This window comes from Carassius gibelio, chromosome A24 (genome assembly GCF_023724105.1).
Source record: "Carassius gibelio isolate Cgi1373 ecotype wild population from Czech Republic chromosome A24, carGib1.2-hapl.c, whole genome shotgun sequence".
Taxonomy (NCBI): domain Eukaryota; kingdom Metazoa; phylum Chordata; class Actinopteri; order Cypriniformes; family Cyprinidae; genus Carassius; species Carassius gibelio.
In genome coordinates, this window is record NC_068394.1 from 9,164,504 (window position 1) to 9,192,490 (window position 27,987).

At 37.5% G+C, this 27,987-nt stretch overlaps 1 protein-coding gene across 1 annotated transcript; it reads left to right on the plus strand.

The window, feature by feature from the left end:
• The first annotated feature begins 536 nt into the window (after positions 1–536).
• On the plus strand, positions 537–27,843 carry LOC127946150 (brother of CDO). Its single transcript, XM_052542481.1, has 19 exons — positions 537–918; positions 11,891–12,015; positions 12,196–12,477; positions 16,529–16,675; positions 17,225–17,368; positions 17,454–17,747; positions 19,048–19,320; positions 21,663–21,928; positions 22,036–22,201; positions 22,556–22,615; positions 22,981–23,190; positions 23,656–23,834; positions 23,938–24,037; positions 24,122–24,244; positions 24,345–24,527; positions 24,632–24,834; positions 25,870–25,958; positions 26,769–26,920; positions 27,143–27,843. Exons 2-19 carry the CDS (start codon positions 11,907–11,909, stop codon positions 27,274–27,276), a joined length of 3,114 nt encoding a protein of 1,037 aa, XP_052398441.1. The 5' UTR covers positions 537–918; positions 11,891–11,906; the 3' UTR covers positions 27,277–27,843.
• The last annotated feature ends 144 nt before the right edge of the window (positions 27,844–27,987 follow it).

Genomic DNA, 27,987 nt, shown 5'->3' on the forward strand with positions numbered 1-27,987 from the left:
GTAGGAAACATAGGAAACAGTTCAGGAAACCAATTGGAAGTAACATTAGAATACTAATAAGTACTGTTGAAATGGTTACTAAAATAAGTTACTAAAATACGTTTAATCTAATGAACTAGTGACCTTGAAAAAATTGTGATGAAAATAGTAGTCATATGTGTGTGTGTGTGTGTGTGTGTGTGTGTGTGTGTGTGTGTGTGTGTGTGTGTGTGTGTGTGTGTGAATAATTAGATTATTACATTTAGCTTTAAGAAATACATACTAAAACTGTTTGTCATAGTTTTCCATGCTGAAATAGCCGTTCAGGTAAATAAATGGTGGGATGTCTTCAGTGACCGTGTATGTAATGGTTTTCCCGCACAACATGGCTCAGCTGCGCCTGCAGGACTGTCGCTTCAATAGACGGGGGTCAGTGCAAACCTTGCGGGGACGAGCGAATACCAAATGAAGGAGAACAGAGAGGCTGCGGGAGGGGGAGGGGCTTCTTAGTGCACACGTCACTTTGCGAACATTTAGGTTTCGCACGTAAATAACGTAAAGTTCTCGTCACGACCGTTCCACTCAAGCTTTAAACTCCATAAGAGACAAGCGTGAATTACGCTGAGATTTGGGAAGGAATCTTTATTGTTCAGATCCCTCCTCCTTCTTGGGAAGTGGGAGGATCCGAGAAGTTCCTCCAAAAGGGAGAATTGTTCCAGGACTCAGTCATCCAAAAACGTCCTTTCAATGCAAGAACTTGGGGAGCCGAAAAAAATGTCGGTGCTGCTGCAACAGTAAATTACTGAAGCAGTAGCGGTTTGCGGGGAAAAGAAGGAGAGGAATTGCCGTTTTCTTGGATTAAATAGCGAGAAACATTGCTGGAAAAAGTCGACCAACGAAAAACTAGTGGATTCAACTCCAAACTACTGCACGTTTTTGGTAAGTCTCTCTCCTCCCCCCAAAACATCTCTTGTTTTTAGGAACCCCACCATACTTTTCCAACAGCTTAGTCAAGTTTCCTTCACTTTTCATATTTCATACATTTTGCACTTTTGCGAACACTCACATATATGAATTATCGCGTGTTGTTAATCAAAGAAAGATGCCTTTTTATTCTTTTTTTTTGCGGGTGTTAGCTAACTAACGTAACGTTAGCTATTTAACATAGTTTCTACGTCCTCTTATCATATTCATGTAATAAATTCCCGACTCTCCGAAGTTACGTTTGTTGTTTTCTACTTTAAAAACGAGTTAGTAGTCGTATTTATGACGGTATTACAATAAAAGAGAGCTAAATTCACTTTGGCTGCAGCTGTGATGTTAATTTGTCCCTCTAATGCTAATCATAGGCAGAATTAAAATACCTCTGTATTTATAAGATTTATGAGCTGTTTGTATTAATGACTCATTTTCAGAGTGTCAATAAATGTTTTATGAAGTGTAAGATCATCTCTAAGAAGTATAACTGTTACCTGAACATTTTTGCAGTTTCACAGGCCTCATTTAGCTATAGTAGTTGACATTACTGTGCGCGACAGAATTTTACATTTAAAGAAATCATGTACGTTTTTATATTTTGTCATTCTATTAACATTCTCACTTATGATTTTTTTTTTAATTATTATTATTATTAGTATTCAGAACAATTAGTTTTATGTTGAGGAAACAAATTGGTCAAATTGTTGGTCATTAGGAAATTGTGCCCAAAATATCTTTATACTGTTTTGTTTGTAAACAATTACAAAACAGTGTTGTAGCACTTATATAACAATATTTGTAAACTTTTTAGGTTATCTAGTTTCACTTCACTGGGCCTAAATAGAGATTTTTATAGATATTCACACATTTTCTTCTTAATCGGTTATTATTTTGTCTGTTAGACATAGCTAACTGTTTATCGCAAAGCAGCATAATATAATGGATAATAAATAAATTGCAATCAGTAAATATATTGGAAATAATAATAATTAAAAAAATCTTCATAATACATAGTTTTATTGCTGTAGCCTAATGATTTAATTATTAATATTATTATTATTATAAAAATATCAATATAGTTCATGAAAATGTTACTGTTGATCTGTAAGATGTTTTTTGCTCAGAAAGCCTCGCTGTACATGTGGAGACAAATCCAAACCTAACCGATGAACTACTAAAGATTTGATTTCTGACATTTCATTTGGATGTAAATGCTTATACAGTCCCGCATGGTTGTTTTAGAGTTACAACAGGACAATACTGTTACAAAGCTGGTAATGAAGCTTATCTGGGCCCCCAAAATGTTAGCACCCAGGTGCTGCATTGTTCATGAAAAAGAAAGAAAACAGGCCAACTAAGAGGAATGCTGGCTGACCTTGCGTTTGTTTTTAAACTAGTTGATAGATTTTTAAGAACCAGATCGCTCTGCTCAGATGCCAAGAATTCAATTTGAGGAAAAACTGTGGTAGCCGGTTTGTGCTCAAGATGATTGGTGGTCGGGTGGATCAAAGTTGTTCCATAATTGATTCCAGTCTGATTATCTTGTTGGCTTTCATAGTGCTCTGACCTTATTTGGTTATAATGCTGGGAAAGGCTATTAGCTATGCACAGATGGATGCACAGATTTCAGATGACATGTCCTCACTGCTCCGCATTCTTTGAGTGTAACAGGTATCCCATAGCTGAGCCAGAGAGGCCCATCTGCATCAGCATGGTAGAGATATCAGGGATGTGACATATGTCTTTAAACGGACTTGTTTTCGTAGATAAATTGGCAACAAGGCTGTAGGCATCAGCATTATGAACTCATTTCTAGTGTGTGTGACCAAGTGAGAGCTGATTAGTCTTGTGGACGGAGAGGTTTTTTGTTGCCGCAGAGTTTTTTGGACCAGTTTATTGTTTTCTTAAAGGGTGTAACTTTTCTGTTAATTTGCAGAAGAAGGCTGCATAATAATAATAAAAAAAACTCCTCTAGGATGGTTTCTTGTCTGTTTCAGCAGGTATGTTCATGCAGTCATAATAGCCTGGAGGCAACAATCTGCGGGTTTGTGGGTGTGTGTGTGCGGGTTTCAAGATGCTCTCCAATCAGGATTATCTCCTCATAGTGGAATGCACGGTGTGTCAGTCTGCTATTTCCAAATGCGCTCTGAATTATCCAAAGCTCAACGGTATGTCAGCTGACAAGAGGCAATTTTTAGCCCGCAGTGAATCCTCTCAAGTATAAAGTCGCTGTTGGGGCCTCACCTGGCTGAGGTAATTTATTTTCATTGCTTTCTCCATTTCATTAGGCCCACAATAACACCTGGACACCCAGGTGCCTGGTTGAGATTCTCACTTTTCCTGTGTAGTTCCTCTTGAAATAGTTCACCCCAAAATTAAATTTTTCAGAAAATTGACTCACCTTGAGCCCATCCAGGATGAGTTTGTAACTTTTTTGGAACAGATTTCAGAGAAATTTAGCATTACATCACTTGATCACCAGTGGATCCTCTGCAGTGAATGGGTGCCGTCAGAATGAGAGTCCAAACAGCTGATAAAACATCACAATAATCCTTAAGTAATCCACATGGCTCCAGTCCATCAATTAAAGACTTGTGAAGTGAAAAACCTCAAGTTTGTAAGAAACATTAAGGCTTTTAATGAGCAAAATATGAGTCCATAATACATAAAAATGCTTCATTTCTTGTACTCTCACATCAAGATCCACCTACATATTTGTTTAAAACTGTTTTGGACTGGTGCTCAATCTGTGCATATTTCTCTTCTGATTCAATTTTTTTTATTTTTTTTTATTGGAGATATCAATAATATGGGCAGAGAACTAAATTGCAAGCAACGGTTACTAAAAACGTAATGATTTATTTATTACAAACATACAGCTTTTAGCTTCGTAAGACATTACTCAGTGGACTGGAGTTGTGAGAATTACTTGTGGTGGGTTATTGTGATGTTTTTATCAGCTGTTTGGAGTCTCATTCTAACGGCACCCATTCACTGCACAGGATTCATTGTTGATCTAGTGATGTAATGCAAAATTTCTCAAAATCTGTTCTGATGAAGAGACAAGCTCATCTTGGATGGCCTGAGAGGGTATTTTTGAATGATCTATTCCTTTAAGAGAATGTCGTCCATTTACTTTTACTCTAAAACCTGTGAAATACTTTTTTATGTATAACCTTCACTTCCCCAGTCGTTTTGTGAACCCTGTATTATGTCATGCGTGTGTTTGACTCCGAGTTGTCTCTGACATCAAGGAAACACACAAGCATAGCAGCACGTTGCTGTTTGTGTCAATGTGTCTGTTGCAAGGCGGTGAGATCATTGATAAATTCCAGACCCTGGTAAGTAAGCAGCGACTGTTTGCAGACAAACAGCTCAGTATGTGTAAAGCTGATATTTGTACAAAGATTAAGGATCGTTTGACAAGCACAGACTAATGGAGACGTTCTCCACAAGACCATTCACACTCTCTCGATAACTCGTCTTTAGAGACCTATAGCTCACTGTCGGTCACACACATGCTCTGAAGTGTTCCCGCACACACACACACACACACACTCCATTGCTGTGTTCATGGTTTATCCAGGATAGATTATATGCCACTTTCATTTTCTGATCATTGGAATGTTACAAGTAAAATTTACACAAATATTTGCATCATTATCACTTGTTGAAGTTTTTTCTCTCTCAAACATAAGGGTGTTTTTAAAAAAGCTGTATACTTTATGCTTCATGATTTTTGGTTTGCAATATATATACACTACTGTTCAAAATTTTGGGATCTATATGATTTTTAATATTTTTAAAGTAAGCCTCTAATGCTCACGAAAGGCTGCATTTATTATTAGTATTTTTTTTTTTCAAAAATAAACTGAAAGCAGTATTAGTATAATTGAAATAGTATTACAATTTTTAAATAACTGTTTTCTGTTTTAAACTATTTTAAGGTATAATTTATTCCTGTGATGCAAAGCAGAATTTTCAGCATCATTACTCTATTCAGTGTCACATGATCCTTCAGAAATCATTCTGACATGCTGATTTGGTGCTCAAGAAACATTTCCTATTATTATCAATGTTGAAAAAAGCTGTGCTAGTTAATATTTATTTATTTATTCATTTATGGGAGGACTTTTTGAATAAAAAGTAAAAAATTAGCATTTACATGAAATGTCTCTTCTGTCACTTTTGATCTATTTAATGTGTCATTGCTGAATAAAAGTATTCATTTCGTTTGAAAACAAAAATCGTACTCACCCCATACTTTTAAACGGTGGTGTATATGATTTTGTAAACACCTGTCCTTCGGCACAGCAGTTTTGTTTTGAAATAGGTAGGAAGTTTTCTTCATCTTTGTGGCTTTTGGACACCATGGCATTTTTAAAAGCCAAAGGCTACTGTATTGTTTTGCAGTTTAGGGTTTGTTTATTATGTGGTTGGTGTTGCTTTTGATGTGTCTGCAAACTGTGTGGTCATGGTCATGGATGTTGCAGGTGTTTACAGTTGACAAGGGCTTCCCCTGCCAAAACCAGACCTTTGGCTCTGAAAGACCCAGTCATTTGGCTTTAACTATACTAAACCTGTTTTTAAAAAAATACTTTTTAGACACTTTTCAGCTTTAATGTCCTAATTTTTTTGCTGTTTTGTTTTGCTTGTATCAGTGCTGTTTACAGCCATTTATTCAGGCAACAGAGCATTACTGCATGAGTGCAATATAAACAGTTTTATTATGTTTTATTTTTATTATATATTTAAATTTCCTTACCCTTCCTGAAGTTTTTCCAGTCTATGCTGGCGAGCACACAGGCAGTCTAAGCTCACTGAGTTCCTGTTGAATAATGTGGAGAAATTGCTTTAGATTTATAATTGGTTCCATTCACGATGATGGAAAAGCTGGCAGAGTGGCAGGGGCCCCTCCATCCTTCCCTCTCTCCACTCATCTGCACAGCTATAAGCTCTGTGTGGTTTTACAAGAAAATGTGTTCAGTATAAATATCTTTTCTTTATTTTGTAATGAACGTCACAATGGCCGCATGTGTTTGAGAGCTCGAAACATTTGTCTTCCATTGTGAAGTGTTTTTATTTGTCATGATTTGAAAAGTGTTTTGTTCGGATATTTGAGCACATTGTAGTTTGATCCGTATTCAAGCAGTTGGCTCTGAAATTGATTATTTCTTTAAATTAGAGCAGTATATGGGTCCTTGTGAGAATGCAAATGCCTATGACCACTTGCTAAAGAAAAAAAGACAACAACAAAAAATCCACAAACTTCTAATATTACTTACAAAAAAAAATATATATATATATATATATATATATATATATTCTCCATGGCTCTTTTTCTGTTTCTAAGATGATAAGTGATCTAAGCTAATTGAACCCATTTACTGAATGACAATATTTTCCTAATAAGCATCACCAAGGCAGTTTTGTAATGGATTTTTGGTGAACTGAACCTCTTATAATACTTGCCTTGGTGGAGAGCACAAAAACAGAGTTAGTCTAATCCTAACTGACAGTTCCCATCGGATGGCCAAACGGAGGTATGCAGTCATGTGACCATCCTGCTCAAAATGCCCAAACTCAATAATTAGCCTGTGCTAGTTAATGCTGCCTTGTTATATGAATTATGCAAATGTGGGGCTGCTTAATTGATCAGAGCCCCTGTACTTGGCTCAATCTTTTGCTCGTTAATCCATTGAGTGGGTCTCATTATTGTATTTTTTGGGCAGGGGTGGATGCTGCTCATTAATACACTAAAGGGTATGGTGATGACAGGGGTATTGGCCTTGTTAGTGGTGCTTTTGTTGTTTAATTTTCCGGCATGGGAACAACTGTTTGAACAAATGTTTTTTGGGAAATTGTGGGAGTCTAGGCAGCATTGGAAAAGATTGCGCTTTGCTAACACCTGTTAATCTGTTTTGAGAGCCATGAGAACGTTCCAGAGGATTAAATGATAGTGAAGAGCCCTGAAGGTAAAGTCATGGTTATGGCAGCAGGTGAACTGTGCCCAGAGTTTAGGCTGCGTGTTGGGGGTGTACATTGAAGCAATGCTTTAAATAGTAACATTATTTTATTGCCCATTTTATTTGGCTTAAAGACCAAGTCGTTAGATTAGTTTCACAATTCTTCTGTGTCTTATGATTCTTCAGTTGTGCCCCTGATTTAAACTTTAGTTGATATTGATTCAAATTTTATCTATTTACCGTGCATCATAAATCAGAAATGATCACAGAAGATTTTACACTGCATATGTAGTTAAATATTTCAGTTGTTTTGTGAATTTTTTAGAATAACACATAGACATGAAAATTGATTTTGTTCATTTATTAAAAAAAAAACTGTATCTGCTTGGGGTGAGTTTTTAAATGAATACTTATATGAAATGGTGATAGTTCAGACATTTGTAATGTTACAGAAAGAATCTCAGGAAAGGGTGATTGCGGCTTCCGCGAAAATATGGAGCAGCACTGTTTTCGACGTTGGTAATAATAGGAAATGTTTCTTGAGCACCAAATCAGCATATTATAATGTTTTCTGAAAGATCATAAGGCACTGAAGAAGACTGGAGTATTGGCAGCTGAAATTTCAGCTTCAACATCATGGAAAAAATACTTTTTAAAATATATTAAAATAGAAAACTCTTATTTTAAATTGTATTGATATTTCACAGTTTTTTTTATCAGTTAAATACAGCCTTGGTGAGCATAAGTGACTTCATTCCAAAAAAAAAAACCTAAAAAACTTTTGTACTTTTATCATTGGAAGTTTGGTTGAAATGGTGGTTCCTCTGATTGCAGACAAATATATTATCAGCCATTACAGAGCATAAACATTGAGATATTCTGTTTATAGAACATTAAAGTGTTTTGTTAATCTGTAAGGAGGCCATAATTTCACTTAATTCTCCCTCTGAACTGAACTTTCTACATTTTTGGCTCCTTCAGCCAAATGGCCAGCAAATCTTCGGTCAATCGCTAGTTGACATCCACTCTCTAATTTGGATCCCTAAAGCTTCCCTCCTACTCCCACCCTCACATCCACTAACCACTTTTGGCTATCCAGCTCCCCCCCAGCCAAAAACTGCACCCCTTACTTATCCATTGAGCTGCCACCATCAGCTCTTCCTCTGGCCCTTCTCAGAATCGTCTCCCCTTTCATAGGGGGCCGTAGGGTTATTGTCCGTGCACCGGCTCACTGCTTTACAATGACTCTCCACTCTATTAAGGTGCGTTCTGCCTGTTACCGTCGCCCGGAGCAACGGGCCTCCCGCATGGCAGATATGCGCTGTGGCATTGTGGGCCATGAGCCCGCACTGGCAGTTGAACCCAGCACTCCTCACACTTGACACCGCATGTGTTTATCTAAGGTGTGGGGAGGGGGGTATTGTGATGTTTGGAGAATCAAGGATGGGTCGGGGGGGGGGGGGGGGGGGTCTGAGGGACATAAATAAGGTGAAGGGAGAGGGGTAATAAATATTCAGAATAAGCTAAACCCCACCTCATCCCCTCGCTTCCTCGTTACTCTTCTCCTCCCTCTTTGCGGAAAGCAGATGGAATGTGATCGGTACAAGGGAGGCCCACGGGCAGCCGAGAGCAGTTTTATCCAATTAGTAGGGTTGTCAAAATGAATTTCACACAGGCTGGAGGACAATAGTGACCAGAGTGGCCCTAGAAGAAAGGACTCCATTTAGTGACAAAGAGGCATTATGAAGTCACTTCAGTATTATGCTTTTTGTCTCTCTTTCTTTCTCCCTTTCTCTTATAAACAGAGTCTAAATGCACATGCCTTTGTATAGCCCTTATCCAGATGCTCCCATCAATGCGATCTCTGCTCTCTAAAGGGGTCACATACTTACACCACAGCACGCTTTTCGCTTACAGTATTGTTCGACTCCCCCTGTCTGTGCATCTTTTGTGGAGAAGGGAAAAAATGGCAGCGCTATAAATTATTTTCAATTACAATTGCGACTTGATATGAATGTGAAGTGTTCGTCTCAAAGGCGATGACATGAGCTGGATTACGCATATGTGTCTAAATGAAGCATGTATGTGTTCAAGGGGATAACTTCTGACGCCTGAGACAGGTGGCTTGACAGCCAAGGAGACGCCATTGCTGCCTTTTCCAAACCTATAGGGCAGCTGTCCTGTTCCTGTTGATAGCACAGCTTTGTTGGCTCCAACGAGCCTGATAGTCTGAGTATATATATGCAGTGGTTTATATATATATGCAGTGGTTTATATATATATGCAGTGGTTTATTTGATGCAAACATGATGTCTAATTTTCACAGTTGGATTGATTTGGCTCATCAATAAGGATTGCATAGAGTCATTTGCCTTATCAAATCAGTTCTGTGCAATAACATTAAGTAGTTCGCGATATATTGAAGATGGTTGTTGTTATGAATTCTGTTTATTTAAATAGGTGGTCAAGGTAAGGTTATCTAGATGGCTAACATATATGAGGTTTTATTGAAAACTGAGAATTATGTTTATAGTCATTAAGGTAAATGGGTTTACAAATCATTTGTTAAGAAAACTCAATTATTAAAAATGTATGTTGCTACAATTATTTTGACTTATTTATTTAGCTATATTGGCAGGGCATATTACAAATCTGAACCACTTTCTCAACTAGTCTAGAAGAAAAAATAATTATTGAGTTCTACCAATGTTTTGCAGCAGTTTACGTTCACTGTAAGTTTGTTGAAAGACATTTTTAATGTTTCATTGGTTGAATGATTGATACTCTGGTACACAACAGCTCTTAAATATGTGGTCATGGTAAAGTAATATAGCTTTCTAAATTGAGATGAGATTTTTTTGGCAGTTGTGAGAATAATGTTCATAATGGTCAAATTGAGTGGGTTTGAAAATATCAAATTATTCGCAAAGAAAAATATTTATTTTTTAATTAAATATTTAATTTTTTCTGACAGATATACAAATATATTGATAAAACAAAGTATTTTATTATTGCGATACTATTGAACTTTTATACATTTATTTTATTTTTATTTATTTTGCTAGTCAAAATATTTGCAGGGCCATTGCTAATCTGAACTTTGTCCTTGACCAGTCCAACAGGAAACAATTACTGTTCTTAGTCGTTCTTAGTTATCGGTATCAGACGTGGTTGTAAATCATTCTTTTTAGCAGTAATATTAAAAAGAGCAATCGAGGACCTGATTAAAGCTGATGACTTACAGAGTTTTAACTAAGCATAGATAACTTGACTTAATAAGTGTTTACTTAAAGTGGTAGAAACTAGTTGTTGGCCTGCTTGTCAAATTGGTGTTTGCTCAGGTCAGTATGATCTTAGCTTCACAGTGAGGTTTTCTGGTGTGCCTGGAATCAGTGTCACGCTGGTTCCACTTCAGAGACGAGAAACAAACGTGCTAATGTTGTAGCGGACAGTAAAATCCATCAGCATTTTAACACATATGGTAATTAAAATGACGAGTCCAACATTTCCAAATCAGTCAGACTAAATAACGTCTCTCTGCAACGCAATGCAGACAGCATAACTTGTTTATTTCTGGTGTTGGAAATGGAAAAACATTTGTTTAGGGTCAACCCCAAAGTCTGTAAATGGCACCCATTCTATTTCGTCTACAGAGTTTGGCTAATAGCTAATGGCTATGTACCTACCAGCTCCAGAAAAACAGCTCCAGATCCCAAGACGCAGAATTCATTTATTTTTTCAGAGTTTTTTTGTTGTGTCGTGTGGTTCCCTCCCATGTTTAAGTTCTCAATCTTTCTGTGAGGCTTCATTAATCATTACTTACAATTGATGGGAGTAGAGTTGTGTGTGTGTGTGTGTGTGTGTGTGAGAGAGAGAGAGATTTGCAGTCTGGGAGCAATAGACCACCCTCCTCCTCCTGACGGGAAGTTGTTAGTTTAACCTGACAGGAAAGAATTCGGGAAACTTGGCAGTAAGAGTCAAGGGAGAGAAACGCTCCCTTTCCTGCATTAACTGTTAATACACTAACCATTACTCTTTTTCTCCCTCTCCGCTCACTCTTTCTCCCTCGGTTTGCTTTTTTGTAGGGATCACATTTCACTACTCAGTATTTCCAGAAAACACAAATGATATCACCCCATTGTTCTTTGTGTGCAGGTCTTTTTCTTTTGAACCCGCCTGTATCTGTTACACCTGAGTACGGGGCTTAGATTTCCCCCTCTTCTTATCTGGGCACCCGTCTCAACAGTTCGACCCACCAAATGTGGGTTCAAGCAGATGTGTGCTTCAGTACTTGTTCTGTGAACTTGTAAGATAAGATTTTTTTAAGTAGCAGTGGCAGAACACCATTTAAAGCTAGTTGTAGGGTCATTAAAAGATTGAATGTTTCTGAAGAGTTATTAATGCTCATCAAAAAAAAAAAAAAAAAAAAAAATTCATAATTACAATTTAAAATAAATGTTTTTTTTTTGTTTGTTTAATATATTCAAATATAATTTATTCCTGAGATCAGCAGCCATTACTTGGTCAGGCTTCAGTATAACACGATCCTTCAGGAATCGTTCTAATATTCTGATTTGTTGCTCAAGAAACATTTATTATTATTATCATAATTGAAAACGGTGATTGCTTTTTCAGGGTTCTTTGAAAAGAATGTTCAAAAGGTCAGAATTAATTTGAAATATAAATATTTTGTAACATTATAAATGTCTTTATTTTCACATCAGTTGATTGTGTCCTTGCTGATCAAAGTACTAATTTCAACAAAAACAAAACTTACTATTGTTCTTCAAAATGAGCAGTGCATAATGTCCCTGACTTGTCTCTCTTCTTGTTTTTGTCAATTGTTTGATTCAGATTGTGAGAGGTGTATGTGTTGGTTCATTACTATTCTCACCACATGTGCAACTAGTCACGCTGACTACGTTTTCAGCTGATAACCTCTATTTCTTTCTCGCTCCCTTTAACAGGGGTAGTGTATGGAAGATGTCTGGGATATTGGATTGGATACCCTGGGAAAGAAAGCGGAAGATTCGAGTGCTGTGTGCCCTGGGTGCGCTGCTGTACTGCCTGAAGGATAGTGCAGCTGTTAGAGGTGGGTTTCTGACGTCTTGGTTCATCTCAGTCCGTTACAAGACCTATTCCCACCATAACATAAAATTGGCTTCATTTGTGTTAGAACATACTGGGTTCAGATCCAGCACCTATTATAGTCGTTTATTTTGGATATCTGATATATTTATTCACCATTATTACATCCCAATTTCTCTTCTAGATGACGTCCCTATCTTCACAGAGGAGCCTCTCTCGGTGGTACAGAAACTGGGGGGCAGCGTGACCCTGCGCTGCAGCGCCCTGCCCAACCATGTCAACATCAGCTGGCGTTTGAACGGCAGAGAGCTCCCAACTGGAAGCGATGAGGAGCTGGGAGTGCTGGTGTGGCCCGGTTCGCTCTACATCCCCTCCCTTACAAACCTCACCGTGGGCAGATACCAGTGTGTGGCCACCACCAGCATCGGGTCCTGCGCTAGCGTGCTGGCCAACGTTACTGCAGCTAGTGAGTACACACACACTTTTACAAACATCACACAGTGTTGAGAACTTTGAAGATTTTCTGTGCTGAATTCAAAAGGCTCTGCAGTGTGTGGTTGTATGCCAGACCGAGTGGTACTTCTAGTGTGTGTGTGTTTGCCCCAAGTAAGTCAGTGCTAGAGTACAGAAAGGGGCATGTAATGTGACCCAGCGTAATGCCTGTGCATGTGTGTACGCGTGAACTATGGGCCCCATTAGTGAAGGGCCTCCTCCATGTCCTCCACTGCTTGTCTCTTCATATACAGAGACAGAACCAAAAAAAGAAAGACAGAAAAAGAAACAGCACGTGAATTTTGTTAGAGTTTTTGCATATATTACCATTCAAAAGTTTGGGGTTATGGTAATTTGTCATTTTTCACAATAAAATTATTTTTACTGTATTTTTATAGTAAAACGAGACTTTCAAAAATGTAAACTTTTAAATGATTATGCATTGGGGTTCAAAAGTGTGTAATCTCTACTCATTTCCTCATTTACTACAGCGCTTTCATTACCAATCATATTTTTAGCATAATAATTTGAGTGAAAATTTGAGCAATAAAAAATTAAGTGTCTTAGTATTTGCTTTTTCTCCCTTTTGCTTTAATGGCAGCAGCACTCATCTGCATGATCGCCACAAGTGTGTGTAAATCCTGATGATCATGTTCTCCAGCATGATTTGAGACGATCCATCCATTATAAGAGCATCTTGAGCTTCACTGGAAGCGAGAACAACGGATGTCTGTGCAAAAGAGTGTCACATGATCACATTTTATTTAATTTTTGACCTATAAAAATGATGAATCTCTTGCTTATTTTACATCATAATAAATGTCAAAATCCTAAAACCCACAGTTTATTTACAGTTTTGTTTTCATAAACCATATGTAAATATGTGCCACATTCGAGATTCTAAAGAACTCTGTGTGCATTCATGCGTGTTTGTGTGATAGTGTGAGCAGTGTAGGTTTGGCGGGACTAGTCGAGGCAGGATCTTCTGTCAAGATCAGACGCGACATGAGATTCTTGACACCATCTTCACCTCCACAAAGCAAGCATGCTTTACATCATCCACCCTCTTGATTTCCCGCTCTCAAACTCTGCATTTCTGCTCATGGCATTTAACGGTGCATTGGATTTCAGTCTTCTCAAAGCTCAAATGTTTTTTTCCCCTTGACTTTCAGCCTCCCTCATTTTACTTTGACTCGTGTACATTTGCGAGATGTAAATGATAAGGACTATGAAAAAGGAGTTGAGAGCTAGGGTCGGGCAGATGTGAGCACTTAGCTGGGGCCCCCCGTCCCTGATGATCCCACGTCGGCCCCTCGCTCTAATTTAATAAAGACCTCCTCCTTTACTCAGCCAGGGGTTGGATGGTTCCTCGGGGAGAGCGCTGCGTGTGATCGCGAGCCTGAAGTTGTCTCACGTCTCTATATTTCAAAGCTCTGCCCATTTGTTTTTGCTCTGTGAAAGAGCTTGGCTCTCCCTGGTATCCATCTCTGTAGGAATCCTGTCTGAAGCGTCTCCCACCGGGGAGGCCGTTGCCTGCCTGAGCATTATTTCAAACTCTCCTCTTAAATTCCTCCGCAGACAAGTGAGCCTCCCGTGTCCTTCCAGCCAAAAACATTCCTTCGGCACTCTCTCTCCCTTTTCTTCCCTCTCTTACACACAAAACACACACCTCTTCACACATGTTTTTAATACATGCCATAACTAATTCTCAATAAACTCTTGGGCAAACTTTTTTCTTTGTCGTCTTTTAGGGCTACGCGCAGTCTCGTCAGAGATATTCCACACAATAGTTACTGCATCATCTCTTTATGAGTTTTAAACATCATACAAACATGAGCACTCATACACACACAGGCTCTGCGGCCCCAGACATAAAAATGATGAATGGTAAGTAACCGTGCAGCATGTATGAAAGCATTGCCAAGTGGAGTTGGAAATGCATCTGATCTGTTTTATAAATCCTGCATGGCTCCCCACTTTCCCTGCTCTCCAGGCCTCCAGGAGACTTAGAATGTACTGTATGCACGCAAACAAATCACACATTCACTCTTTACCTCCTCACATGCACATACAAACATATTAGAAGTATATAAACATCTGTTTCATAGTTTTTGCTTGTAGTCTGCCTCTGTTTTTTCATTGATTCTTTCACTGTAAAACAATTTAAATGCTGTCCATACAAGTCACATGCTACAGTATGTTCCAAGTCTTTTGTGTGTGGAAAAGATGGAAATTGGGTATTTATACACTAGCAAACTTTATGGGTTTATTTTAATCAAACATACAGTGAAAATAGTTATATTGTAAAAATATTGTAATATTGTGTTTTGAATTTTAATATGTTTTATTCCATTACTCCAGTCTTAAGTGTCACGGATTCTTCACAATTCTTGTAATATGCTGATTTGGTGCTCACAAGCATTTATTTGAAAGAATGATATTTTGTAACTTTTGTGTTATAAACGTTTCTACTGTCACTTTTGATCAGTTTAAAGGTACCGTATGTACGTTTTTGAGTTTACTAAAGCATAAAAATACCGTAATATGTTAGAAGATATTTAAGAAACATGCTAAGTTAACATACTAGTTTATCTGAAAAACTACAGTCAGATATTCTCCTTTGAAAATGTGTGTTCTGGGCCGGAATGGTCTCTGTTTTGGTCTGTGTGACTCCGCCCACTGCCAGTTTAACCAATTGTATTTCGGCACCCCAGGTTGCCAGTTGGCGTAAACACAGCGTATATAATTTCATCCATCGTCAAGTGTACTCGTGTTGTCAATCTGGAAACCTTCTGTGTTCTCAAGTCTGAGGAGGAGGGGCCTGGTGAAAAAAAACCCTCTCCAATATTTTGAATTTGGACTGCAATACCTAGTTCAACCACTCGGCGACAATCCTACATACAGCACATTTAAAGTGACCTTCTGAAAAACTTCTGAAAACTTTTAATATTATTATGTATGACTTTTATTGTTATTTAAAATGTTTAATGTTTTTAATTTAATTTAATTTAATTTAATTTAAGTTTTTCTCTCTCTTTTTTCCCCTCTTGCACACCTGAGGAGGGGAAGGAATGTTTTGAGAAGGGGGAAGTGAAGGGGGAGTCAGTCAGAGGAGGGGTTAAAGGTGTACACTGAGGAATTTAGGAAAGGTGTGCGGCGGTGGGGGATGCTGGCAGGACTGGGCTGTAAAAAGACCCTGATTGATTTAGCAAATGGATCGTTCCCCCAAAAAAAACATTCTCCACCCTGCTCTCAGCCTCATATCCTGGAATTCTCAGCTCCCAAGAAATTATTTCAAAAAGCCATTCCACATTTTCAGAGTACAGATACAGCTGGTGTCAAAAAGTTTATCAAATGCTGATTATTTAAGAGCTCGTCTCATCCATCACTGTATGTCTGGTTCCAGGAATTCTTGAAGAGCTTTTTTTTAACTTTACCTCACAGATATTTCGGCTCTGTCGTACATGACTTTGAGAAGTATCAGGCGCCAAGGAATATAACTAAACTCTGGAGAACAATGAAACGATTTGATTTGTAAGCGGATTAATGAACAGTTGGGGAGACATTTGATCAAGTTCGGGGGTTTTTCAGGACAGCGCTGTGCAATTTCCCCTGTCTGCCTTTGGAAAATTTTCCCTTCACAGAATGACACACAGACTCACTTAAGCGAGTTATTGCATTTTATTGTAATCCAAACTGCTTTTTCTCCCTTGAAACTTCAGATGATGGCTGCCCTTTAGCCTTTGACCTCATTTTAGCCTGGGCTGACTTGTGCTTAAGGAAGCTAGACTTTCTGTCTCTGTTTTTCAGAGCTATTGGGTGTCTGTCCATTTAATATACAAGTAAAAGTCCTAAGCATATGCACCCTAAAGCTTCTCAGTTTCCTGAATGGAATACAAAGAGGCTTTCAATTTAGAAATGCTCAAAACCGACACTTGGATGTTCGAGATTTCTATTGCTTTTCTTGGTGTAGTATATATGCTAGATGGTTGAAAAACGAACCATTCTTGTGTATTTGCATTTAGAATTGCGGGATTTTGAGCCAGATGACCAGCAGGAGATTGAGGTGGATGAAGGGAACACAGCAGTGATCGAGTGTCATCTGCCTGAGAGTCAGCCGAAAGCTCAGGTCCGCTACAGTGTCAAACAGGAGTGGCTGGAGACATCTAAAGGTATGTTTTACTTGTTTTTTTGGCTCAACATATTCACCATTTTGCTCAACAGACGCCAGTTGTTCTCACCAAGGGTGAGATAGTAGTCAAAATTAATCAATAAAAAAGTTTCAAACATTAATTGTATGTTATTGAGATTTTTATTGTTTTAATAATATTGTTCTAAAACTCAGTATTAAGTATGCTCTTCACATTCAGCTAAAATTTAAACTCCGTTTTATTTGAGCCATCATTGGATCTGTTACAATCGACACAATTTGAATTCAGTTATTTCTGTCGTTTCTGAAATTCACACTAGTTGATTCTGGTATTTGGGTGTTTGACAGCTCTCATCTCGTTGAGAGTCATCAAGTCTTTGTGTGTTGTCTAGTCTTGTCCACGCAGCAAAGCGTTGACTCTTTGTTGCAGTTACTCTTGCTGTTCATATATTTAGATCACTGCTTAGATTTACGAAATGTTCCCGATTCTTAAATCTGATTCTGTTGACAAATCTGTTTATACTAGCATGTTCTACAGATGCCAATCATTGGTTCTCTGATTGTGTCCTAGGGAATTACTTGATCATGCCATCAGGAAACCTTCAGATAGCCAATGCTACACGGGATGATGAGGGTCCTTACAAATGTGCTGCTTACAATCCTGTCACCCAGGAAGTAAAAACCTCCATCTCTGCTGATCGTCTTAGAATACGGCGTAAGTGGATACCAAAAAAAACGCACACACACTTTTTGGAATTTTTGTTGAAGTAAAATTGAGTGAAATGTATTCTCCTGTCTAGGTTCGACATCTGAGGCTGCACGCATCATCTATCCACCTGCGTCTCGGTCCATTATGGTCAATAAAGGCCAGAGGCTTGTGCTTGAGTGTGTGGCTAGCGGCATTCCCACTCCACATGTCACATGGGCTAAAGATGGTCTGGACTTGCGAAATCATAACAGCACTCGCTTCTTGCTTAGCAACTTGTTGATTGATGCAGTAAGCGAGAGTGACTCCGGGACTTACATGTGTCATGCTGATAACGGCATCGGCGTTGCGAGTTCTGCCAGGGTGCTGTACGACGTGCAGGTGTTTGGTGAGTATGATTGCTAGAGTTTCACACAATGGGGCTGCAGGAGTTTCATCTGTTACACTTTGCAATGCACTATTAATTAATGCATTAGGTATGATGACAATACAATATTTTTGCATTTTGATATATATATATATATATATATATATATATATATATATATATATATATATATATATATCAACATTTACTAATTTATTATGAAAAAAACATTAATTAGCAGGTAACAATGTTTTTTTTATACACTGCCATTCAGTAGTTGAGATACAATGTTGAAAATGTTTTTAAGAAATTCTCTTGTTCACCAAAGTAGCATTTATTTTATCAGAAATTCAGTAAAAACAGTAGTTTTGTGAAATATTATTGCAATTTAAAATACCATTTTTTTATGTTAATAGAAATAATCATAGTAATACAAATATTTAAAAATGTAAATTATTGTTGACACTTAATTTTCAGCAGCCATTACTCCAGTCTTCAGTGTCACATGATCCTTCAGGAATCATTCTAATGTGCTGATTTGATACTCAATAAACACTTTTTCAGGATTCTTTAAAAATAGCATTCATTGTATATAAAAATCTGTTGTATTATCAATGTCTTTACTGTCGCTTTTGCTAAATGTAATGCATCCTTGCTAAAGACAAGTATTAATTTTTTGTAAGGTCTTACTGATCCTAATCTTTTGAATGATTGTGAATCAAATCTATACTTCATATTTGTACAAATTAAACTAGATTAATAAATTCTTTGTGTTGGGGAATCAGAGTGATAACCAATACATTAACTGATATAAAGTGGGGTAAAAAAAAAAAAGCAGGAACCAGAGCAGTGGTGGAACATTTTATGTGTGTAGTGGCACAATTTCAGCTTCCAGTAATTTAACGCTGCTTTAAGAGCAATAAGCAAAGAGAAAATAGTTTATAATAAGCATCCAAATGAACCCACAGTACATTTACTGAACAGAAAGAGCATGTTTGTGAGTGTGTGTAGGATTGAGTTTCTGAGACATTGATGAGATTGTTTTTGTGGGATCGTCTCACGGCAGCTGTGATTAATCAAGCCGCTCTTGCTGTTGCTCTAATGAGCTCGAGCTGATTCACTAGCAGCCAACCATCAAGTTTTGGAAGAGGGTGAGAGAAGCCAGTCTATCTCAGACTCCTCTGCGGCAGCATGCCATCACAAACAGCACTCATGCTTTGTGCTGTTAAACCAACAAAATGCATGTTGATTTATGCTGTTCAGCATTTATTCTGATGTTTTGACATACACCTGTCTGAAATTCCCTTCTTTTGTCTTTCAGAGCCTCCCCAGGTGCGTGTTGAGCTGCAGAAGCAAGACGTTGCATGGGGCGACACGGTGCGTTTCAGCTGTCAGGTGACGGGCAGGCCCACACCCACTGTGGTGTGGCTCCACAACGCTCAGCCTCTGAGCCCGTCCCCACGGCATCGGATGTCCTCGCAGGTGCTGCGTGTGCTTAGTGTCGGGCCGCAGGACGATGGCATGTACCAGTGCTTGGCGGAGAATGGTGTGGGCAGCTCACAGGCAGCCACAAGACTCCTCACTGGCCCAATAGGTATGGTACTTCATTAAAAAATTACAATAAATAAAAATGATTTGTTGATTCTGTTCATTTATACTATTGCTGCTACTACTACTGATAAAAATAATGACTATTATTATTAATATTGTCTGTTTTAATTAGTGAATAAAAATTATAAAATGTCTAAATAAAATGCAATAGTGTAATCATTAAGTTTTTATCGTATTATTATTATCTACTTTTATTATTAGCAGTAGTAGTAGTAGTTGTTGTATTCATCACTTGTATTATTTTTTATGATGTATTTTTAAATAAATTAGTCAAAATCAAATCGATTAATTGTGATTAATCGAATCCAAATATAAAAATGTATACTGAATGTGTGTGTACCGTGTATATTTATAAATATTTATATAAATACATACATACATGTATATATTTAAGAAATATATGTAATAAATATTTATATATAATATTAACGATACATGAATACATATATATATATATATATATATATATATATATATATATATATATATATATATATATATATATATATATATATATATATATATATATATATATATATATATATATATATATATATATATATATATATATATTAGTGCTGTCAATCGATTAAAAAAAATTAACTAATTAATCGCACAATTTTTTTAAATTAATCGCGATTAATCGCGATTAATCGCAATTAAAAGACTGAAACTTTTTGGATATGTAAATGTAAAATGTAAATAATTAATGTAAACTCAAGACCAAGAAACTATTTAAATTCAAAATATGATTGTTTATTGGATTTTTTGTTTAACTTGTAACACACATTTTCTCATGTAAACAACATACCTGCAATAAACCATCAATATCCTCCAAATTAACTGTTGGCTTGAAAGCCATATTTATTACAGAAATAAAAACACAGGCATGTAAGTACCATTTGAATTTCAAAACAATCAATGCCAATAAAAAACAAAAATGATTTCCATGTTGAATTCTAAGTGGACTGCAAAAAAATTCCAAAGTATAGTCATTGCCAGTGCTTTAAGTGGGCCGGTATGCACAGGTACTCAGTACCGCCACTTCCAAATATAGCTCTTGAGCGTACCGCCACCTCTCCGTGCGCCCAGAACGTGCTTGTAGCGTAACGGTACGCTCATTTGGACATCTGTTTTAATAGAGGTTTTAATCTTTTACCTGCACTGCCGATTTTCAGAGCGCCCTTCACAATGCAAGCTTCCTAATTCATCCCACCCAGAGCAGAAACTACATTACCCATTCACCCTTAAGTTATACAAGTGAATAGCGCATGTGTCGCTTTTCCCACTGTTAAGTGTCAACAACTCAACGTGGCCGGAGAAGGTGTGTGAAACTCGTTGTGAGTTATACTAAAGCAAAATCTTGAGTATTTATTGTCTGATAAACATTAAAAACTGTCTGCGGAGGTTGAGTCGTCCTGCAGCCCCCGCTGGCTGTTCATTGGCTGCAGCATCTTTTTTCTAAGTTCTAAAAAAATACCGTAGACGGCAAGGCACAAATTTAGATATTCATTTATCTAATTAATCTCTAGCCTATGCACAAAGACAATATGATCTTTTTGTCCCCTTTTTGTTTTAAAGCTTGATGAAGAGAGAGAGCGCAAGTTGCTGCAGCTGAGGAGGACAGTGATGCACGCGTACAGGAGTGATTGACAGTTCGCGGCACTGTGTACAAAAAATACTCCGCTACACAATTATTTCTTTATTTTCGTTTAAGCTTATTAACGTTAGCGTTACAGAAAGGTCTGATTTACGCACTGTTACAGTCATACAGTCATAATGTTTCTTGTGGCAGACTGAAGAGTAATCCGGCAGAGTTTTATACTGAAACTTTCCGTCTAAAAGTCCTTCCTTGGTCTTATCCATATTTCTTTGCACGTTGAACATACATAGGCCACAACTGGAAATAAAAAAAACTGCAACCGCGTTAATTGCGTTATTTTATTTTAACGCGTTAAATATTTCAAATTAATCGAATGCGTTAACGCGCTAATTTTGACAGCACTAATATATATATATATATATATATATATATATATATATATATATATATATATATATATATATATATATATAAATACTCAAAGTAGTACACTCGTAAATATTGTGGTGTGATTAATCGCAATTTATCGACTTGACAATGCTAAAAATTAATTAAACCAGTATTATAACACATTCATATTAATGATAATAATATTTCTATTAAATGATATGAATAATCCACTTATATAAATTTATTGTCCATATAGTAATACATACACCTATAAAATAAACATTGATTTATTTATTTATTTATAATTTTTTGTTCTGCAATGCTGTCTCCAGTTTCAGTGCCCTCAAGATCAGACAAGCTGCCCCTGATTCGCCCTCTGAGCCCAGATAAGGTGTTGCGGGAACAGCCACCATTGAAGCCCATGGCCACCAGTGCAGTGCTGCCTTTCGACTGCTCTGAGGTCAGAGTCTCCCCAGCTGAAGCACCAGTCATCCTGAGTCAGCCACGAACAGGAAAGGCCGACTACTATGAGCTCACCTGGAAACCCCGTCATGATGGAGGAGCTCCTGTGTTGGAGTATGTCGTCAAGTACAGAAAGGTACAGCACCGCTCAGTTCATTCTTACGGTGGGATCTGCTTCATTTCGTCTGTTTGTCATGTGATTCCATTCCTCTGATTCATTGTTTGTACTTTTCTGTCTCACAGGCTGGAGAATCTCCCGGAGAGTGGACCACTAACACCATTTCAGGCTCCCAGCTCAAGCTTACACTGACCAAACTGCAGCCTGCTAGCCTCTATGAAGTGGAGATGGCTGCTAAGAACTGCGCTGGACTTGGGCAGCCTGCGATGATGACTTTTAGAACAGGCAAATGTATGCAAAGTTCAAAATGACCTTTCTGCAGTCACGCTTGAAAACTTCTAACCATAACTTTTTATTTTTTTTAAAGGTGTTTATTTTCTTGCATATTACTTGACTACTTAACAAATAATGAAATAAATTAGCAAGAAATATTGATTTAAAATTTAAATTATTTCATGCCTGAGACAGCTTTTTGGGACATCAGTCAATTATACACTTTAGTGGTAATTATATAAAAGCATTTCACCAAAAATGGCCACAGTTTCTCAATCAGAATCAGGTATTCCACAGAGTTGTGTAGAAAATTGCACTTTAATAATTTTTCTTTAATATATATCTAAATGTCTCTTTAATTTTGGTCTCCAGGGCGAAGAGGGGGACCCATAGGCCCTCCAAAAACACCAGCGGTGTCACCTCGACTCTTGCGTGAGTTTACTTTAGCTTGTGATATAATAATATATTGTATAATATTTATTTACTGCTGCAGTAAAGTACTGAGAAACATTAAATACAGCTGAAATTGTAAAAATATTTGTTGTATTTACATTTTATCAGTCCCTAATTGTAATTAATTAATACTATATTAATACTAATAATTGATTAATACTATTTGTTTTATTAATTATGCTAACATGACTGTTCTCTTGATTTCTTTCAATCATAAATGAAGGATGAGATTACAGTAAGTGTGTTATGTGTTAGTGTTTATGTACAGTGTGCATGCATACACACTCTCACTGAAAGTATTTGTTGTTTTATTGACATTTTTTTTATTCTTTTTGTCTTTCCAGCTCCAGAAGCTCCAGACAGACCCACCGTCTCCATGGCCACAGAGACCTCAGCCTATGTGACGTGGATCCCTCGTGGGAACCGCGGATTCCCCATCCAGTCGTTCCATGTGGAGTACAAGAAACTGAGGAAAGGCAGTGGAGAGTGGAAAATGGCTGTGAACAACATCCCTCCTTCTCGACTGTCAGTCGAGATAGCAGACCTGGAGAAAGGTGAGATTTATGTTAGTTTCACATAAATGATGAAGATGAGCAGTTGATATAATGTTTTCAGGGGCCGATAGCGATATATGGTGAACTATAATTGTCATGTATGACGAAAGAAGCAATTTTATGTTTATTAATTCCAAAATTTTAAATAAATAAATAGATTGTAAAAAAAAAAAGTAATAAAAAAAAACTGCAATGTTTAAATGTGCAAATGTGCATATTTATGTGACATTTTTAATTTGTGTAAAAATGTTTTTAAATGTAGAAAACTCAATTAATACATTTTTTACAATTGACAAATAAGTAGAAACTTTAACATAAAATGTAACATCAGTTATATTACTCTTAAATTAACCATTGACAAACTAATTAGGAAAAGCAATTGGCAAGTCAAGATAAAGTTATAGAAATGCCATTGGGCACATTAGAAGGTGACTTGGTATGTTTTTCTTTCCATTGCATTTGCAGGAACATCATACAAGTTCAGAGTCTTGGCTGTTAATGTGTTGGGAGCAAGTTCACCAAGCGCTCCCTCTAAAGCCTACACAGTGGTGGGCAGCGGTCTACCAAACCGACGTCCCATCGATGGACCCTACATCACCTATAATGAAGCCATCAATGAGACCACAATCATACTGAAGTGGACGGTAAGCATTTTCTTTGACATGGTTAAATTTAAGAAATGTAAGCTGTTTCTTGTCACAGTGACATTGTCAGACCTTGAAATAAATATTTCTGATCTTTCTACAGTACACATCAGTCAATAACACTCCCATTTATGGCTTCTACATCTTCTACCGACCCACCGATAGTGACAATGACAGTGACTACAAAAAGGACATAGTGGAAGGTGAGTCATGTACATCCGTTATTCTTTCATTTTCAACTATATATTAAAGAAATATGAAATGTGATTGTGTGATGCTCTTTTTAGGTGACCGATATTGGCATTCCATCACTGACCTACAGCCTGAGACGGCTTATGACATTAAGATGCAGTGTTTCAACGGAGGCGGCGAGAGTGAGTTTGGAAATGTCGTCATCATGGAAACTAAAGGTTTGTGTCATTCTCCTCTTAATCACATTGTGAACAGCACCGCAGCCAATTTCTTCTGACCACACAGATCTTAAGTCTGAACATCTGTGTGTACTTACAGCTCGCCCTCACCAGAGGACCATACCTCCAGAGACATCGTCGTCCAGGCCCGACCATCCAGGAAACCCTGTTCCCCGGCCTGGTGATCGGCCTTACCGGATTGTGTGCGTTGTTCTTGGAGCACTAGTTTTCATCATTGTGGCCTTCATCACAATCTGTCTGTGCAGAGTTTGGGCCAAACAAAGTAAGTGCCATTTTAGAAACATGACAACAGTTATTCATTAAGAATCCAAAGATAAGATAGTAGGACTCTCATAAACTATTAATTTGGTATATATTTGATTTCAGAACAAACTTTAGACATGCGCTTTCCAGCATTGGCAGCTACAGTTTCTCCATGCCAGTACACCATGGTACCGCTGCAAGGACTGGCTCTTGGTCGACCCTGTCCCATAGACCCCAACCTGACCCCTGCCCACACTATCTATGCTCCTAAAGGAGAATATATTCCCAATGGGAAACATACTACACAACACCTTCCTGGACACCAGGTAATTTTGGCATTTTGAATGGTGCTTTGGTTTTCTAAGGTCTACTTATAATGTTATCAAGATTTCTACATCAAAAGACATTATAATGTAGTAATAGGTATTTTCTGTCCTGTTTTGACTCCCCTTTTGGTAATGCTCCATTTGAATAGGTTTGGCAGATTGTTGACTCGGAAGTAAACACCCACTGTTATGATTGGCTAACAGTTGTGTATGTTTGACAGCCTACATTCTGCACAGATGGACGCTGTTGGGATTAAGGTTAAAAATTAAGGTTAAAAATACTCCGTACATATCAAACGTTCTGTTTAACAGACAAAGCAATAGTTAGCACATAGAATAAAAAACAGGTACTCGCATTTGTCTGTTGCGACATTACTGTCGGATCCAAAATAGTTGCCACAGCATCGTCTTTTAGTTTCATTGTTTCTGTATGAAACTTGCGTCAAATTTTGCCTTGTTTGTAAACGAATCCATGGTAAAATGAACTGAACAAAGAACCAAGTTATTACTGATGCGGTCTGGAACAATACAAATAAATGTTTCCTTATGTTTGAATCAGGAGGAGATTTTCCTTAACTTGACACTGCGCAGCATCTGGTTGTTTTCAGAGTCATCTTTATTGTTGGGTTTCTTTGTAGACCTGCGTTTGCATCTCTCATTATTTACATTACGAGCCCACATAAGTGGGCGGGGCTAAACAGGCAGTAGCAGAAGGCATTGATCTTCTGTGGAGGGGGTGTTTAGCCACACTATTACATCATAAAGTGCAACATTCCACAGCCTGCCATTTTGACAGATTGGCTTCAATTTAAGCTTTTTTTAGACTAACAAGAAAGTTTTGAGTTCTGAAACTTATAGGTTGTTTTTATAGTACAATGACCTCTTATATGTGGGGAATTTTTATTACTCAGTTTATGAGTTTTGTGTTTTTTGATGTCCAGCACATAGTTGTAAGAGTAATAAGCATCGTGAAGTGCTGTTTTAAGCCAGGGAGTGAAGATATTGCATAACTGATAACTCTTTAAACCCTTGTAGGACGACGCTGATTTTGAGTTGGAGTGCGATTCATTGTTGCCTCAGAAACTTCCCAATCCGCAACCACATATCCACAATTGCTGTAACGGGTATGAATTCTAATTCTGCTTCATTTTATTATGAAACGCCCACTTTTAAAGTGCCCCATATATAGGATGGCCATATGCGCCGTTTATATGGGACACTTCCCAGCCAGGATTTTAATACTGCCTAAAACATCCAGAGCAGTTTGACCAATAAAATGTAGGTATTGTACATAATCGACCAATCTTGGGGCTGCGTGTGAGAAGGTGAGATCTAGAGGGAACGATCAAGGCGATGCAAATATGCGCACGTGTTTGTTCGTTCGATTGACTTGAAGTGTCGCTGCGTACAAATCCAAAAAACAAAACAAAGTGCGCCACAATGCTTCAAGTCAAACAGATGAACAAACACATGAAAGCGATTCGAAAGCATAAGGAGCCGTCTTGCTCTGCTCTTTATAGCTCTCATGAATGTAACACAACAATTAACCTGCACAGTGCAAATAGCCAAAACCTGGATATTTTAGGCTATATAAAATCCTGGCTCGGACGTGTCCCGTATGAACGGCGCATATGGTCACCCTACCCATATATTATGTTTGTATACATTTTATTTTTACTAAAATACAATGCATACAATGATTTGAATAAAATAAAATAAAAATATCCTACTGTACATTGCTAAACAACACTGCAATCCAGTGTACTCGATGTACTTTCGGCCCCCCATAGCCTCATTTTCATTCCTGTCAAAAATTTAATATTTGAGGAAGTAAAATGGGTTGTGAATATTGTTTCATGGTGACTGTTACACTGAGGTATACATTTAAGTTTGTCTGGAAAACATAAGTATAATTTGAACTTCCTTTTTCTTAGGGTGCCTGGCTGTCCTGAAGAGGGATGCTGTGTGCCTGATGATTCCCCCTGGCAGGTCCTTAGTTTATCGGACCCTACGCAGCCATCTCAGAGTCCTGACTCCATACAACCACTTACTGAAGCAGTTCACATAGAAGGGGAGCTCACTAGCGGTGCGTTCAGTTATTTCATGTATTACGATAAAGGCAATGTCAAAAGTACCTGCAATTTCAAAAAGAGACAAAATGAATGAAGGTGGCACGGAACAATCTGCAGCTACATACAGCTATAACTCTTCAAACTCTCAAGTTGAATCAAATTTTGCTTTTGGAAATGCAACAAATATTTTTATATTTTGTAAACGTAGTCTGAATGCAATATGTTTTTCCCCACAGACTTGTCCCTGTTAACAACAGTTGATGCAGGCACAGACCGGTTGCTCCAAGATGCTGAGCAACACAAAGTGGGAACAGCTCAGAACATGAAACTACTTGAGGAAGAAGGGACACAAGATCCAAAAGATGGATGAAACTGTAATAAATAAAAAGCAAATATTTATTTTTGTATAACAGAGGCTATATTTATAATATTTATGTATATTGTACATAATACAGTTTTTTAGAATTTGTAAATATAGGTTGTTAATACCAGATGTAATATGTATTTTGGTATGATTGTATGTTACCACAAGGACATTTTTATAAGCATGCTGTATAAATGATCTACATGTGAGATACGAACAACCTGACACCTCAACACCATACATACAGTATCAGTAATAAGCTCCAGATTTTCCACTGGCAAGCATCTGTTGATGTCTGAAGTACAGCTAGTGGGAAATGTAATGCTTTTAGGGCATTTTGATTATGATCCATTCATTAAGAATGTTATTATGTGCAGTGCTTGGGGATAATTGACTGTTTAAAAACACTTTGCATCAAAAATATTTGTAGTATATGTTCACCTTATATGCATACATATTTTATGCACAGTATGTTGTATACACATACATTTAGTGGCTTTATGGCATGTAAATGCTACTGTGAGGTTTAAATACTCAAATACACAATAAATAAACTTTTTGATTGTAACTTGTTCCAGGTGTGTCCTCAGTTTTAATTAAGGTATTTTGAGTGGTGTACATCTTGTTGGTACAGTGTTTTACAGCTTTGTACATCTGTTACTAAGATTGATCTATTTTCATCTTCAACAAAAATGTTAACAAATATATGCTAAGTAT

What these genes read in the sequence shown, in the direction of transcription:
- LOC127946150 (XM_052542481.1), top strand. Translation starts at nt 11,907, where the DNA reads ATGTCTGGGATATTGGATTGGATACCCTGGGAAAGAAAGCGGAAGATT. An exon ending in GTGGCTGGAGACATCTAAAG is followed by an intron (nt 16,676 to 17,224) that starts GTATGTTTTACT and finishes ATTGTGTCCTAG; the next exon opens with GGAATTACTTGATCATGCCA. An exon ending in GGTGTCACCTCGACTCTTGC is followed by an intron (nt 22,616 to 22,980) that starts GTGAGTTTACTT and finishes TTGTCTTTCCAG; the next exon opens with CTCCAGAAGCTCCAGACAGA.